Raw genomic sequence first — 15959 nt, 5'->3', positions numbered from 1 at the left:
GCATCTTGTGCTCAGGTTTGGCGGATCAGTGACTGTCACCTTTGTTGTTCTCTATCCAGGACTTGGTGTACCCTCAGAAAGAAGTTTCTAGAGAAACTGTGCTGATGATAAAACAGGCAATTTATGAGTCTGATTTTTAGCTCCAGAAAGCTGGTGCTAAAAACAAATATTTAGCCTTTCACATGTTATCCCTTCTGCACTCAAGTTTCATGGTGTTAAAACATGTCTGGTCCTGGTACGGCTCTTCTTGGTGAGAGGAGTGTGAGGAAAGCTCTGTGATTTTGCATTTTCTACCCTTTCTATAAGGAATTCCAGTCCCCATGCCCCTGAAAGTAAGGGATTATACAATGAGGGCTTCTTGGACCCCAAGAGAAGGTAGAAATGTGGCTGTATCAACCTTTCTGGAGCACTTAGCACTGATTCAGCACAAAGCACATCCAAATATCCCCATCCCGTGCTGTTCCCCAGACTGCAGCAAGGTCTAAGAGAAAACCTCTCATGCTTTTCCATTCACTGCTTAAAGTGAACCTCTTCTCATGTTGGTATTAATATAGAAGACACTCATCTTTTGCTTCTCATCCTATATTAAGACATTGATAGAATGAATGCTTGTTTAAACCATACTGCTTAACTCTACACTGGTATACTGACAAGACCCTGATACTGCGGCCTCTTTCAAAGTATTTTCTCTTTGCAAATATTGTTGCCTGGAAGTGTGGTTTTGCCATTGTCTTCTTTGCAAGCAGTGAATCACAACAAGCCTCAGGAAAGGTTAACCTGAAAACCCAAGCTACATGAACAGAGATGGTAGTGACGTTTAGCTCACTGTCATCACAAATGTGCCCATAGCAGCCATCTGCAGGAGGTTGGGGCATTGTGAACATATCCCAATGATTTTTTAATCATGGGAGGATTATTTTCAGAACAACAATCTGTAATTTAAATCTATACAGGTTTTAACAGTCTGACATTTCTGAATTCTTTTATATGATACAAGAACAGTGGATGCTTATGAAGGTTTAATGTTATTTCATAGCTAAGCTGTTAATAATTGGCTAGAGATTTTCTAGATATACATATAGAATTTCCATTGATGTTTTAAGCTAGAGTCATTTCTCATACCCTTCATCTCACAGTCCAGATGTTCAGGTCCTATTTTGCTACTTTCCAACATATGGGTGCTAATGATTTAGGGAAATTTACAGTGTTTCTCAATGCAGTCTGCCAAATATACCGTATTACTGAGCTAGGAGGTGGGAGACCAAAGACTGTTGCCCCAATTTCTTCAGCCCTTTCCTTCAGTGGTGACATGAAGTATTTGATTCTTAAGCTCTAATGGTGACAGTTCTCCATGGGAGCACTATTTTTTCCTCTCCTCAGCTGACTAACACTATGTCCCCTCATGCCTCAGTGATACAGTTGAAATGTAAGGCCATACATGCGCTTTACAGGATCAGAGTCTCTCACTCAGAATGTTGTGATATCAGACTAAGACCTGGATTTCCTTAAATGGGAAAAATACCTGTCAACATTTTGCACCAGAAGCCACCACTTTGAATTCCTGACCTTTGAACTTCTAACAGATTGTGCTTCTCTGTAGCGACATTAAATGTGGAGGAATTTATGTGTGTGTGTGCGTGCGCGTGTTTCATCAAGGAGCCATGGGTGAAACAATCACAGTTTCAATCTCAGCTGTTTAAGTTTTTTGTTTTTCTCTGCATGGTCTCCAATTTGTCTGTCTCTGAATAAATAGATGAATTGGAGCTAATACAGAGAAAAGCAATGAACACAATGCAGAGGTTTAAAACACATGACCTGGGAGAAAATACTAAAAGGTGTGAATTTATTTAATTTAGACAAAACTGAAAAGAGATTTGCTTCAAGGCTGCATGCATAGAGAGAACAGAGTAGCTAATTGCTTTTCATGACAGGAAAGAGAAAATACTTTGCAGTATGGGAGATTTGGGAGCAAGCTTTCTCACAGCATGTTGATATAGATCTGAGGTCCATCTCAGAGAAGATTTTCAGATACAGAGCCCAGAAATGTCTTTCAGAGATGTTCTGAGCTTACTTGTTTTTTTTTTCTGCTTCTGGGCAGAGTGGGATTGCAAGGCAGCTTGAGAAGACCCACCCTATGACATCCTGATTTCCCAACCACTCTGTCCTGGGAAGGAATTCTTTAACCTTTTGCTCATTCCTCCCCCAGGATGTCTATTATGGGCCTTTCCATTTCCCTTCAGAACAGACAAGTGCTCCTTTCCTCTCAACTGAAAAGTGTTTTTGTCCCCAATCGCAGCTCATTTCTGAATGAGGGGGGGGAAAAAAGCCCAAAAAGGATGTCACTTTCTAATTTTCCTCGCTTGCTGCTAGAATACTTATTGTCTTAAAATAAAATGCCTTCAGCAGTATAGGAAAAAAAAATAATAAAAAAGGAGTGTTTTAGAAATGCTTTTGAACTGAGTCTGGCAGTACGGCACTGAAACAAGTACAGCTGGCCCTTTTTTCAGGATGTCAAGTGCATAGCTGAAGTGATTGGGGTCACAGTGGAGATGAAACATTAGGGAGAATCCAGAGAGCACAGCTCCAAGTCCTCTGTTTTAATCACCAAACGTATTCCTGTAAAGAGTCTGAAGTGTCATTTCTTCTCTTTTAAATTCTTACAACTACTAGAGAGCGATTTTTTTGCATTGCGTATCACAGCAAAAGTCAAGCCCTTGTTCACACAGGGAATGTTAGTGCCTGGGTTAAATTTGAAGATATAGGGCACCTTCCAAGGTTTATAAGACAGCACTGTGTGTGTAGGTATAGAGCCCAAAACGCTCTGATGCTGCCCCTATGAGAGCAGCTTTTGTCTGCACAATGCCACTGTTTAGCAGCTTTAGCATCACTAAGAACTGACAGTCTGATGCCACTGTTACGTTTCATTCTGCACGCAAGCAAACAGTTTATCATAGTCTGTTCCCAGCAATTGTAATCCAATTTTTGTTATCTTACATTGTTTGAAAAAGGGAGGGAGAAAGATACTGTACGTCAATCTGATAAAAGTGTTTAAATAACTGGTGCTTTTTTGTGATTATGTCGGTTTTACAGCAGCATTATGGAAACGCGACAGGGTAACTAAAATCTGATTACGTCTAAGTCCTTGCCCATTATGTGATTATTATGAACCATGACTTCTCCTGGCACATTATGAATTACATGGTCATAATGCAAGGGATTTCCAATATAATTAACCGAGATTAGCAGCACTAGAGAAATCTGGGAATAATGATACAACTTTGAACAATCAGTTTTACTGTAAGTGCTGCTAGCTCTGGCTTCCAGGAACCAGGAGGCTGCTAGATGCAACCATGACCCACCTGTTGGGGGGGGGGGGGAGGGAAAGGAAGGGGGTTCCTGCACTTTTTCTCTCTTTCTACCCTCAGGGAATTAATTATCACCTTGACAGAGTACTGGGTACTCCCTTCTCTTTTGTTCTCCGGCTGGCTGAGGTTTTCAGAAATGTCAAATGTTTTCATATACCTCCTTTATGAGGGCTTGGCTAGACACAAGGAAGGAGCTCTGCTTTTGCAAACATAGAAATATCTACTTATTGGCTGGCAGATCAATTTAGGATAGCTCAAGTTTGAGCACTTAAAGATAGAAAGTCATGAAAATCAAAGATAAGTTTCAAAGTATGTGGCCAAGGTCATATTATTTAGTATAATTCTATGATAGTACAATGTATTTGATGATTCTATGCTAAACAGAGTTGAGGCCCCAGAGAAGTTTGGTTCAGTCCAGTGGTTCCCCTACCCCCGTACCTCCAATGCAGTTGCAAGCCGTCCCGCTGCCACCGCATAGTTCTTCTGCCTGTATTGTCTGCTGGCTTCCTGCAGGGCCGCCCGCAGCTGCTCATCCACCCGTGGCACTGCACTGCTGGTTGCTGCACTCATGGCATCAGCATGGCCATAGAGTGCTGCTGGTGCTGTGAACTCGAAGGCAATCTCCTCCTCATCAGCATAGACCAGCTCCATTTCTACATGCATCAGAATGTGCAGAGGAATATGGGACAGAGGGGCCGGGGTTAAGGGATTGCCAGTTTGTAAATTTGTTGCTTCTTTTTTTGCGGCTTGTTTGTCATTGTTTTCTGCTTTCCATTTAGGACTTGCTCTGCCTACATCATTACTTTGTTTTTCCTCCTTTGCCTCCTTTATTTTCTCTGTGATATTTCCTGCTTCTCCATCCCCAAGGTGGTTCTTGACCTCTTGCAGTGTCTCTGGAATATCATTCAATTTGTTTGCTGCTGCGCTTGACTCCTTGCTAGCCTGTGTTTGCTGAGAGGCTTCATTCTGGCCACTTGCGCCTAAGAAATCTTTTTGAAAGTCAATGCTGCTTTCTGATTCCATAACTTGAGCAAAGAAAGAGTCCTAGGAGAGAATGCAGAAAAGTTAAAAATACTCAAACATTGCAAAGCCAAAAAAAGTCTGCAAATATATTCTCTACTCAGCACATAGCATGCAGCACTATGAGGAAGCTCTTTGGTACTCGGTATATGGCGTATCAGGCTCACAGTAATTACTGTCTCTGTCCTGTATAAGGGGCATAAGGGTTTTAAGCATCTTAACTACAGTTGATAGCTCTTTATAATGGGTGTTATGCAGAGTAATGGTGGTGTACTAGTTTGTTATACCTGCAACAAGAAGGGAAAATATGGCTTTTAATCATAAGGACTAGAAGAAAGAGGAAAAACCTATGACTAATTGACTTGTGTTGCATGCTCTAGGGAGCAAAACATCTCTGGGGCCTGGATTTTGAGCACTGCTAAGCACTGTTACTGAGGCCAGAGAGGAATGCTAACAAATTAGCACCTTGGCCATATTCCAAAGGGCACAAGCTCAAAGCAGGGTCTTAGCCTCAGCTACGTTTGAGCAAAATTGCCAAAGTCATTCAGAGAGGTGGTGGATTTGCTCACTCAAGATCAGATTGAATGGGGCTCTGAGCACCCTATTGAGCTGTGGGTGCCCTGGACTGTAGGGGAATAGAAACAGCCTTTAAATGTCCCTTCCTATTCAAACAATGCTATGAAAATTCAGATCTGAATTTGGGTTTTGAAGCCATTTCTGTCTGCACTGAACACTAGCCTGCTGCTGGAGACACATCCCAGCAGCACAGGGAGCAGGCAGTGGCCTCAAATTGGTGCATGAAGCAGAACCCAGGCCTCTTTTTAAACCACTGCCTATGCAAAAGGAAAGGTGCACTGTACACTCATCATCATGCTCCAATTCAATGGAAGTTTTGATTTTCATCTGCCTTAGTGAGGTGGGAAGCAGAGATCATTTTCTACTTAGTTTTTCCAGTAATAACGAAAAGTGTGATTGTAAATAGCTTTAATGAGAAGCATCTTTCACAGTGGTTTGTTGAGCATAAGCACTTGTGTTATGGTTTAGCAGGCCTCCATACGTTTAGCATCAGTTTAATGCGCTTAACTACGGGCACAGATTGTACAAGGGGAAGACACATCATAAGTGCATTTCTCTTTGTCCATAAAGAGATTTTAAACAGATTTTTAAATAGAGTATGCAGTATTTGTAGAAGTTGCCAAAATGTGTCTTGCATTCACTGTAGTACACTGAATCTGTACTGTTTAGGGCAATGGGCAGAAATGTATAGAGGAGGGTAAAGGGAAGAGGTGACAGCATTTCAGGCTGTATGAGAAGCTGATACAGAACTGCCTGTGGAGAAACTTATTCCTACTTCCATGGCTGCCAGAGAGGGAGCGAGAGGTGAGGGGATAATTGTGTGATTTAAGGTAATTTCAGAGGACTTTTTTCAGCGATGTGCTGAGCAATCACAGCTCCTACCGAGTACAGTGGGGATGGAAAACCAGTGGCCCTTCTCAGATAGTGCTCTGCACTCGTCAGAATAGAGCTCAAAGGAATCATATTTATAGCAAACTATTTTTGAATGGCAGCAGTAAAGCAGCTGGAAAAGGCTAATGTACTTGCATCTGGCAGCAATTTTACCTGTTTGTTAGACACTCAGTCCCTTTTTAAACAAACCACAGCACAGTCTAAAGATTGGAAGCCTCATTTTCCTGCACTGGCTTCAGCACCAGGTAATTTAGGAAATTATGATTTATCTCCACTGTGCAGTGGAGCAGAGATCTTCCAGCCAGCCTCAGGTCTGGCCAAGGGGATGAGCCTGATAAACTCAGTGCCACGTTGTGTCAACACCACTGTCATGTATGGGGCTGTGACATTGCTCTGTGGATAACCCAGGCCCCAAAGGGGCAGTGTGGGGCTTTCACAGCCTCTGGCATGATGGGATGCTCACTGGAAAATGAAAACTGAGTACCTACATCAGACAGAAGTTGGCAAGAATTTTCCTCTGAGCTGCCATACTTTGCCACAGAGCCCTTGGGGCTTCTGTTCACCAAAAAGCTTACAAAGGCAAAGTCCAATATCTGATGGTGGATTTAATATCACTATGAATGGCAAATTGGCTGGACCAAGCTGTCTTAAAAAGATCAGAAAATTTACCATGCAATTAAAAAAAAAAAAAAGCAGATCATGATCAGTAAAATACATTCCATTAATCACTTTCAGACATTTCTCCAATAGACTGGCACCTCAGATGAACTTTGTTGTATCAAGTGGATTTATGCTGCTCCTATTGTATTTTTAGGTATTCTAACTGATTAACATGACTTTGGCTTGTGCAATGGAAGCACGTTTTAACTCAGGCAGGCTCACTTTAATCACTGCCTCAATATAAAAACACTGCTAGGGAAAAGCTTTTAGAAAATCATTATCTTTGTCAGTTAAGTATTTTCCTTAGACTTTTGTTAAAATGTCTGTTTTTGATTTTGAAAGCGTTCACTGTAAAATGCTCCTAATGAATCACTATGCAGAGGAATATAGAAAGACAGTTTAATGCTGCAGTCAGAAAGAAACTGAACCACAGCTAAGCATTTTGTTGGACCTGCTAGTGAGGAAACCACATATCTTCAAATGGAGAGGCTTACATGAAAGAAACAAAAAGCATAAAAAGAAAAATGTTAAGATCATTTATCTTTTAAAATCTGTTTTTGTCTGTTGTCTTCCCTGTAAGGCTGAGGAAACCTTCTTGGGGAGAGTGCCCAGCCTACCAGATAACATAAACTTCCTTATGTGCATGATCTCGTGAACCCTATTGCTTATGCTTTTTGTTCTGTATCTAGTTTGATTCTGCTTTCAACACCTTCTGCTATTATCTCAGATCAGATTAGAGAAGAACCTGCTGATAAATCACACTGGCACTTCAGCTGGCACTGAGTTGTTAAATTCTTTGCCAGTTCTTTGATGAGCCCCTTTTCCTTCTGAATTTAAACTTTGATTTCAACCTAAAAAAAAAAAAAAAAGCTTTTGTCCTTAAACCTGTGAAGTAAAACCTTTCTAAACACTGAAGGCTGCATATGGCCGTATTCCCGAATCTGCATATAGAAAGGCAGAACCGCTGGGCTGCATTCAGCACTGATTTAAATGCAGTGGTAGAGAGGGGAATTTATCCTCCTAGTTTGCAGTGAGAAGGAGGCTGTCACAAAGCATCTAAGCACCACATGGTGCAGAGCACAGCTCTGAAGGGCAAGTGACTGTCCACTTGCAGATGCTGAGGTGCCTGTTTGCTGCATGATGCATTGCTTGGTTTGGGGATGGTACAGGGAACCTGTGTTCCTCCCTCTGAACTGGTTTCCTTACACTGACTGTTTGATAGCTGCCAAAGTAGATCCATCATCCTCTGATTCTGAGATGTGATCTCACATGCCCAGAAATGCCTTGAAAATGTATTTGGCAAATTAGGTACCAGATTTGCAGACAGGAATAATCCCCTCTTTGTCTCTATCAGAACCAGCAGAGATCTCTTGTCATTCTCTCATTTTGTTCTCACTTTCTCTGCAACATAATATAGAGGTTGCCTTGTCCAGGGTGGTCGTCCTGTACTTCAGTGGCTGTCTCACGAGCTGCAGGTATTTGTGAGCTCAGCACTTCTTCCCCATCTGGGCTAATTTTCCCTCCTAGAAGATACGTATGACAACTGCCATATTGGTCTACTGCTTGAACAGTGATGAGGCTTTTCCAGAAAGTTACTGAACTCTTTCATCCCTAATAGATCATTTCTCCCAGAAAGCCATATGAAATCACAGGATGGTCATGGGCTTACAGTTCATTTCAGTGCAAGTGTTGGAAGAGGCAAAACTGCATCCAAAGCTATGGAACGTGTGAAAGAAAATTATGCCACTAGTATCTGTACAAGTGTTATCCCTCTTCCTCAGTACTGACAGGGAAATAGAGTACAATAACAAAACACATCCAAAGCCCCACAACAGATAGGTCATTAGTTGTCCTCCTCTATAATAATTTCACTTAAATTGAATTCCAGATATCCTGAACCATCTCTAAGTTGAGGATGCTCCAGTTTCATCACTTAGAAATGAAGCAAGATTTATCTGTATCAGATTTACAGACTTTCTGAATGAGCATGTGCACTGACAACAGCGATGCTGAGATCTGAACCAAGATTTTTCCAGTCCATCTTTCAGCAGGATGACTTTTTAAGCACTTCCTTTACTGCTGAATACCACAAAGGCTCAGACAATCTATTGATGACGAAGGTCAGCACCTTCTTAGCAGCCCATAAAGTGAGTCTCTCACAATCAGTTTTCAGACTTTTTAAGATTCTAGCCATTTCTTTAGGCAATGAAGCAACCTAGTTCTTTCATCTTGCTATTTTTATTGTTTGAAAGCCTGAGTCACATCTGATCTTTTTTTATTTTTAGTTGTCTTTTGGAAAAAAAAAGCCTTAATGTATGTCTTTTTTTGTTCAGTACTCTTATTTCTTTGTGATAGACATAAGTAATGGCTCATTCAGTGCAAAAGCAGAACTCCTCACATTTTTCTTGCTGTGATAAGGGCACACTTGCCATTAGTACAGCTGCATTGTCCACATTGTTGCAGTAAAGGTTTTGTCAGCATTTCCACTCTAAACACTATTTTCACTCACTGTATTTAACCTGTTTACAAAACTAATAGTAATAAATTGGACTCTGGGCTGAAATTTGGCAAGGGAAAATAGTGGGGTTTTTTTTGGAGTAGTTTGCAGGGATTTAACCATATTATTCTAATTGCTCTTTGAGGCTTAAAGTCACTTATTAATTGTTTATGTGGTGCTGAGTACAACAGAACACTAATCTCATTAGGCTATAGACAGTAGAGAAATATTAAACTGTATTAATAATTACTGTTCCCAGCAATCAGACAGCTCGTTCACTAGATGCTCTTATGCAAAGGCTAAGTCTTATCGTTTAAAGGTTGATTCCTTCTATTGCTCATAATGGCTTGTGTAAGTTAACTGACATCAAATGTAAAAAATGTCAGAAACTGAATGGAAGAAACAAATGCTACGTAAAATACTTAACGTATCTTTAACAAAAAAGATTAAGGACATCTAAATTGAATTACAAGGTAGGAGTTCACAACGTGTCAGCAGTGGAAGAGGTAAGAGAGAAGCTAAGAGGCAGGGTTGGGAAGTTTCTGCCTCTTGATCTTCTCCATCACAGCAAATGTGTTTATTTGTTTCCTTGGCTTAGGCAAGACTGCACACTTCCCCATGTTGCTGCCCATCCATAGCCAGCATAAAGCACCACTTCAGTTTTAAGATGGCATCTTAATAGGTTATAGGACTCACTGAAATGGTTTAGCCAATCTCATGAGAGATAAACGAAGATCTTAATATTTTCCATTGCTCTGGGTCTTCTTTCCCTCCATGTGCTCTTTAAAATATGATTTTGAAATGTTATATTATTGGGTATCACAGCAAAAGCTAACAGCCAACTAAATGTAGAGGCTTCCATTAACTATTTTTTGCTATGGGGATGCTCACAGATTTTGTTAACATGTCACTTGAATACAATTAAAGCTATAAAAGAACAGTAAGCTAACAACTAAAATCATAGCTTAAAATCAAGGAGCCCAAATCTCCAGCAGCATATCTTAGGGCAAGGAGGCAAAGCAAATCTGGAAGAGCAACATTGGTCATCAGCTGACAGCCTGGAGGAAGGCAAAGGGAGATGAGATACACAGCGAGGGTTCAGGATACAGGGTGGGTAACTGGTGTGACTAAGGGAAAACGAAGAGAGCCAAACTGAGGATGTTTTCCGCATGCATTTTTAGGCGCTGTGTAACTGTCTTCCTTACACTCCCTCCTGGTGAAATACTTCCTCTGAAAGTGTGGGAGAAAAATGCTGAGAAACAAAAGAGACAGTGGAGAGAGCCTTTCAACTTGGCGTAATGATGTCATCCTATTAGCACAAAGCCCTGCATTGTCAATTAGGAAAAAAAAAGGTCAGCGCTGTGTCTGATGGGATGTGAAGCCCAGCCAGACGTCCACGGTTGGATTCAGCAGTGCAGCACTGGGAGAACAGCTTGATTCATTTTCGTAGCTTAAGGGACACTGAGAAGGAGGAGGGAGAGAACACAGACATTTTGAAATGGTAGAGGTATCTCCTGCAGGCTCCTGGAACGCGGGGTTGTAAGAACAAACAGTTCCTCTCTGTGAGGAGAGTGAGCTTAGGGTAATCCCTAAATGAAAAGGAAGGCAAAGATTGGTCCTAGAACTGAGACATGCTGAAAAGCCCAAGTTTTGTGTTTTTTTTTTTTGTTTTTGGTACCGCAATATTTCCTAATTCTGTTGGGAAGACAAGAAAGCAATTTTTGAAGAGATTACAAAGCAAACGTCCAAGTGTCCTACTTGCTTTCATTCTGAAGGAGATGAAGAACTATTGATTTTCTGAAAAGATTGCTTTGAAATGGTGGGAGTTGAGTACTTCTAAAGAATGAGTGCAGAGGGCCAAAGTTTGGTTTAGGAGGGTTGCTGCAAACTGTGCTCTGGGCTTGATTAGTTCTGCCAATGTGCTATTAAGAGGTCTGCATCTCAGAGCTGCTCTGGGCAGCCCTGCTTCCAGGACAAGGCAGGAATTCAATGAGAGCTCACAGTGAGGAGAGCACTCTCTTTCACTTCTACAAAGTAATCACGTTTCTATGGGACCAGACACTAGGAAAGCCCGAATCTAAAGGAAACGCAGAAACATTTCCGTCACCTATTTTGTGGGTCACAAAACTGCTTCCTTCCATGGTGTTTAATTTGCTAAAGTGTTAGCTGCAGCACAGGAGATCCTAACTAGGACCGTTCCATTTTGATGAAGCCAACCTTAGTAGGGATCCTTCCTTTCGGTTACTTTATCTGTGTAATTAGAATGAACCTGGGAACTTGGCACTGAGCTTCAGAAGCCATTCATTTCACTGACCACTTAAACAACAAGTTAGCACCTTATTCTTTGCTCGGGTAGTAACACAAAAGCTCCTCATACAACCTTCAACCAAAAGGAGCAGCAAGGAGAAAAGGCTGGCATGAGGATATGAAGAAGAAAAGAAAGAAGAAAGAAAAGTCAAATAGGGCTCTGAGGATAAAAAGACTATCACATCGAGATACAAAATGAATTTTCATGGCTTGGGAGGTTGCCTTCCTTCTGAATGTCTTCCTCTGCTTCCTTCCCTGCAGGCGGACTCTCCCTTGGTAGATGTTAACAGGAATTCCTTTTCTCTCAACTTTTATTGTTGTGGCTTTTATTTCTTTTGTACTATTGGTTTTTTTTTATGACTGTTGTATCTGTTTTCCAATGTAAGAGCATAAATGGAAGAAAAAGAGTGAAAACAGAGGAGTACAATCCAGGATGATGAAAGAGGGCAGCAGACAGAGGGTACAGGCAAGTCCCCTCCTTTTCTTGCCATGGGGATGCTCTTGAAGCAGGGGTCCATGGGAAACACAGCCTAAATGAGAAATGGAGAAATCTTAGAGAGCACAAATGTACAGTGATCTGTCCCAAAGACTTGAGCAAGTCTGAATAGATAGAAGCTGATGATTCTTTTGAGCACAACCTGGTGCCTATGAGCAGAAATTCATCCTTGCAGAGAAGACCAGGACAGTACTACACCTCCATTTCCTCAGCCAACAAAACAAAGTTGTCTTTTGCCAAGTTAGCTACCAAGTTTTTATGACCCCAGCAATACAATTTGTCTCGAAGCTTCAGCTCAAGTGACCCTTAAAGGCAGTACTGGAATTCTTCTGCTTGGGTTATGGAGGCTAATAAAGAGTCTGTTAAGTGGTGGGAGGGCACTGAAGCATTCATGCATATGAAATCATATGCATATCTATAACCTGAGGTTTGTCTAATACTATGAAAAGAAATGCAGAATTACTGGTGCTTAATTCTCTAAAACTTTCAGAGCTGTTTCTGGACTCAGATGTCCCTGCAATGAGCGATGGTTAAACAGGCTGTTTGTTACAACCTAACAAACCAAACAAGGGGAAGCAGAGAGGTTTCTTTCCAAACCAACAAAGCTTTCTATTTACCTGCATCTTGCTGTCTTAACAATTACTATACACTGGAGGTAAAGGCTAACCTGAAACCTTGTGCTGGCTTTATTGATGGGGTTGTGTAGCAATGAAATCTCCAGGGTGCAAAGGACAAGAAAGGGAAAAACTTTTCTTGTGGCAATAAGATCTGCTGAAATAGCCAAAGCAGCATCATTAGGGGCTAATCTGCCTTGAAGTCTGCTTGATTAAAAATTAGAGACAATAATTTTCTTATGGCTCTGGAATTCAATTGAATAATGCCATCTGTTATGCAATACCACTTTGTCATACAGAATGATGTGTATGTTGAAAGCCCTGTTCAGGCATAAACTAATTAATTTTCATGGCAGGACCAGTTGTGTGAAGTGCAGTGCATCTCCAATGTAAGAGAATCTGAGGGAGCACAGCAGCTCGCAGGGCGATGCTGAATTTCCCATTAGATATGTAATTAAATACTATGAGTCCCACTGGGAGGCAGAGATATTAAGCAGAGGTATTAAATGAGTTAGCCATAGCAGCATACGGGTTCCTCCCTGACTCTGTATTCAGTGCCCAGTGGTAGGAGGTATTGCTGACCCATCCTTTAGGCTCCTTGCGAGTAGCACTGCGATTACCTTATCCTGATGAGGGGTTTCACTGGAGGTACATACACAGACCCAGGCAAAACGTCAGGGTCAGAATTCATGATAAAGCACTTGGAGTTTATCTGTCCACCTTCTGGTTTTGCTGGCTGCTTTACTCAGTCGTGTTTATTTCATTTCTTGAAGCGTGGAATAATGAATTTTAAATATTCCCAGGCAAAGGAAGCCTGGGAGGAAGGAAAAAGAGAGAGGCAAAAAGATAAAAATTTTCTATATGACACCCAGTGAAGCACATGTCAGTAATTGGAGGATTATATTCATTAAAAATGTATTTTAATACTTTCCAGAGTTATTATTACAGACCTAGAAAATTTTGAGCTGGAATTTCTAAAACTTGTATTTTAACCCGTGCATTACAGCTACGTATTCTGCCCCTAATTGCTTTGTAATTTGACACGTAATAGTTTCATGGTGGCAGGTGAAGCAAACCCATTAATGATGGAGAGTGAAAGCGTGCGGAGATGAGAGCTCCTGACAGCAGCACCTCAGTTCTGCAGCTCTGTGCCACCATTCGAGCTGTGACATGAAAGTTAGCAGGAGAAAAAAGGTTGTGCAAAAGGACTGGCTGAAACAGCTCAGATTAACATTCAAGGCAGCTGTTTTGCTTTGACAGCTTTTAGGTTCTTATTATGGCTTCTGGTTTTAATTTCTTTTAGCTCAGTGTCTTCATTTTCCAATGGAAAAAAATTGACTTTTGAGCAATTATTTTAATCTCCGTGGATGTTTATCACCTCTGCTATATTATTTTTGTCAATACAAATGTTAACCTGAAGTGCTACAAGAACAGTAGGGAAATATTCCTCCCTACCCTCGATGAGCAGAATGGTACATGGCATATCTACAGCTGCACATTTCCCATTCAGGACAAGCAAGAGAACCTGGTCTTTGGCATGCATTTATGCAGCTATGCAGCTTCATAATGGCCAAGGGAAACCTAGTAGCAGTCGTGGGTCACTGGGATACAAAGCAATCTGATGCAGCAGTTCATACTGATGTATTTCCGTTTATCCTATTAAGAGCGTGGTTGGTTATAGGCTTTATTTCCTATAAACTGCACCTGGACTGAAGCCAACATCATCACAGTCTGATACTGATTCTGTTGTCCCTGCTTTTGTAACCTTTAAGTTACATCACTCTAATGCCTTAGTGAGATAATTCCGCAAGCTCCAATGGATGCAAGGCACTGCAATCTGAATTTTAACTTGTAATAAGGTGTTACATTAGTTGGAACTTCATCTGTTCCCTTTCTTCAGCTGATTTTGAGATGCAGACATCATGGTGTGATCTTTGCTATTAGCTGGGATCTCCCAACACGTTCTGTTTGCTCCAACATTTTTTTGCAGGGCTTTCCAATTGCTGTGTGTCATGAGTACAGGTACCTCCTGGCCACACACCCAAATCATTGCATTAATAGGCTGCTGTACATGCAGATTTGGCTTCTTCTTATCATCTTTTACTGTTCATGCCCAGAGGCATAAATGTCACCTTAAATACACAAAGCACAAGGATGACCTGTATCCCTCGCTGCAAAGTATCTTTCCTCCTCCTTGGAGCATTTTTTTTTTCCCTGACCGCTATCATCTCATTGGTGAACAACCCTGAATTGTTCACTTTGAAGAAGCAGCACTTGCTGCTGTCAGAGTGACTCTGGCTTGCAGAAGACAGTAAACTCTGAGTTTTTCATTTCAAGCTTTGACCCTCAGTTAATCACGGCAAGGCATCATTGAAGAAGATGCTGGAATTCAGCTAATAAATAAATGGGAAAAAAGCTGAAAGCTAAAGCCAGGGACTTTGAGCAGGGCCTGCTTTGTATGCTGGCTTCTGTGGATTCCTGCTGCAGCTGCTCTTGCAGCTGCATTAGTTCCAACGTCAGTCAGAGTGATGCTCTGTAATAGCCTTGTTACAGAGGATCCTAAAATGTTCAGAGTTTTTATAACATTTATATTCTGAAATGCCATACTTAAACCATTTCTCAGTGTTTAAATGGGCACAATTAGGGTTGATTTTTATTTTCTTTTTCAACTGGTAGTTATTACATTGAGCGAGTCTTCGTGGTCATGGTCATGCAAACACACATGTGCAGCATCTAAATGTGGTGGAAGTGAGTAGTCCCAAAGAGTTGCATAACATCAAATGTACAAACAAGCACTTACAGGGCTGGGGCTTACACTGTAATGAGGAAATGCAGAATGTAGCAGTCAAGTTTATACTGAATTTTCATGGAGCCATAGAGTCATCTGGCCCTACTTCCATGCAGTGAACAGGGGTGCCCACAGCTCCATCAGATGCTCAGAGCCCCACACAGCCTGACCACAGGCATCTCTAGTGATGGGGCACCCACCAAGTCCTTTAGCAACCTGTGCCATTGCCTCACTGCCTTTACTATAATAGACTTTTTATCAAAAAAGTTTTCCTTATCTCAGGTTTTTGGTGTACTCTTTTAAAACAGCAATAGTAGGTGGAGTTTCCCATTTGCTGGCCTATCTTACCCTTTCCATCCACTGTTAAAAGCTCCACTGACTTTGTTGGAGCAAGGATAAACCTATGCAAATGCTTTGAAGGACTCGCTCTTAGATCTGTCCAGTAATTGCTCGTAAAAGATTTGTCAGTGGTTACATCTGAATAATGTTACCACAATGTTTCATCCATATTTCTTAATTTTGCAAGCCTAGATATGGGTATCCTGGCCAAACTACCAACCTGCACCGAAAAAATAAAAATTTTATAAGGAGCAGGCACAGCAAAGGGAACATATCTAAGAAAATGCTTCATTTATCGGATCTTACTGTAACATATTATGGTATTATAATACCTGTAAGTAGTGCAACTACAGAATGAACAGCATGGGCACCTTGAAATGCAGCAGACCTCATCCTATTTAGCATG

General features: G+C 41.2%; 2 protein-coding genes across 3 annotated transcripts in view; one reads left to right on the top strand and one right to left on the bottom strand.

The window, feature by feature from the left end:
- Positions 1 to 15959, top strand: part of NLGN1 (neuroligin 1) — a 431043-nt gene that overhangs the window by 24006 nt on the left and 391078 nt on the right. The gene's annotated exons all lie outside the window — the stretch shown is intronic.
- Positions 1 to 15959, bottom strand: part of SPATA16 (spermatogenesis associated 16) — a 79509-nt gene that overhangs the window by 60992 nt on the left and 2558 nt on the right. Inside the window, exon 2 of the mRNA XM_015871962.3 lies at positions 3804 to 4409. Within this exon, the coding sequence (XP_015727448.2) occupies positions 3804 to 4388 (585 nt within the window). The 5' untranslated portion in view covers positions 4389 to 4409. The remainder of the gene's footprint in view (positions 1 to 3803; positions 4410 to 15959) is intronic.

This window comes from Coturnix japonica, chromosome 12, assembly GCF_054131305.1.
Source record: "Coturnix japonica strain WE chromosome 12, WE-NBRP24, whole genome shotgun sequence".
In the NCBI taxonomy this organism is placed as follows: Eukaryota; Metazoa; Chordata; class Aves; order Galliformes; family Phasianidae; genus Coturnix; species Coturnix japonica.
Note: the sequence above shows the minus strand (reverse complement) of the source record. Positions and strands in the feature narration are given on the sequence as shown.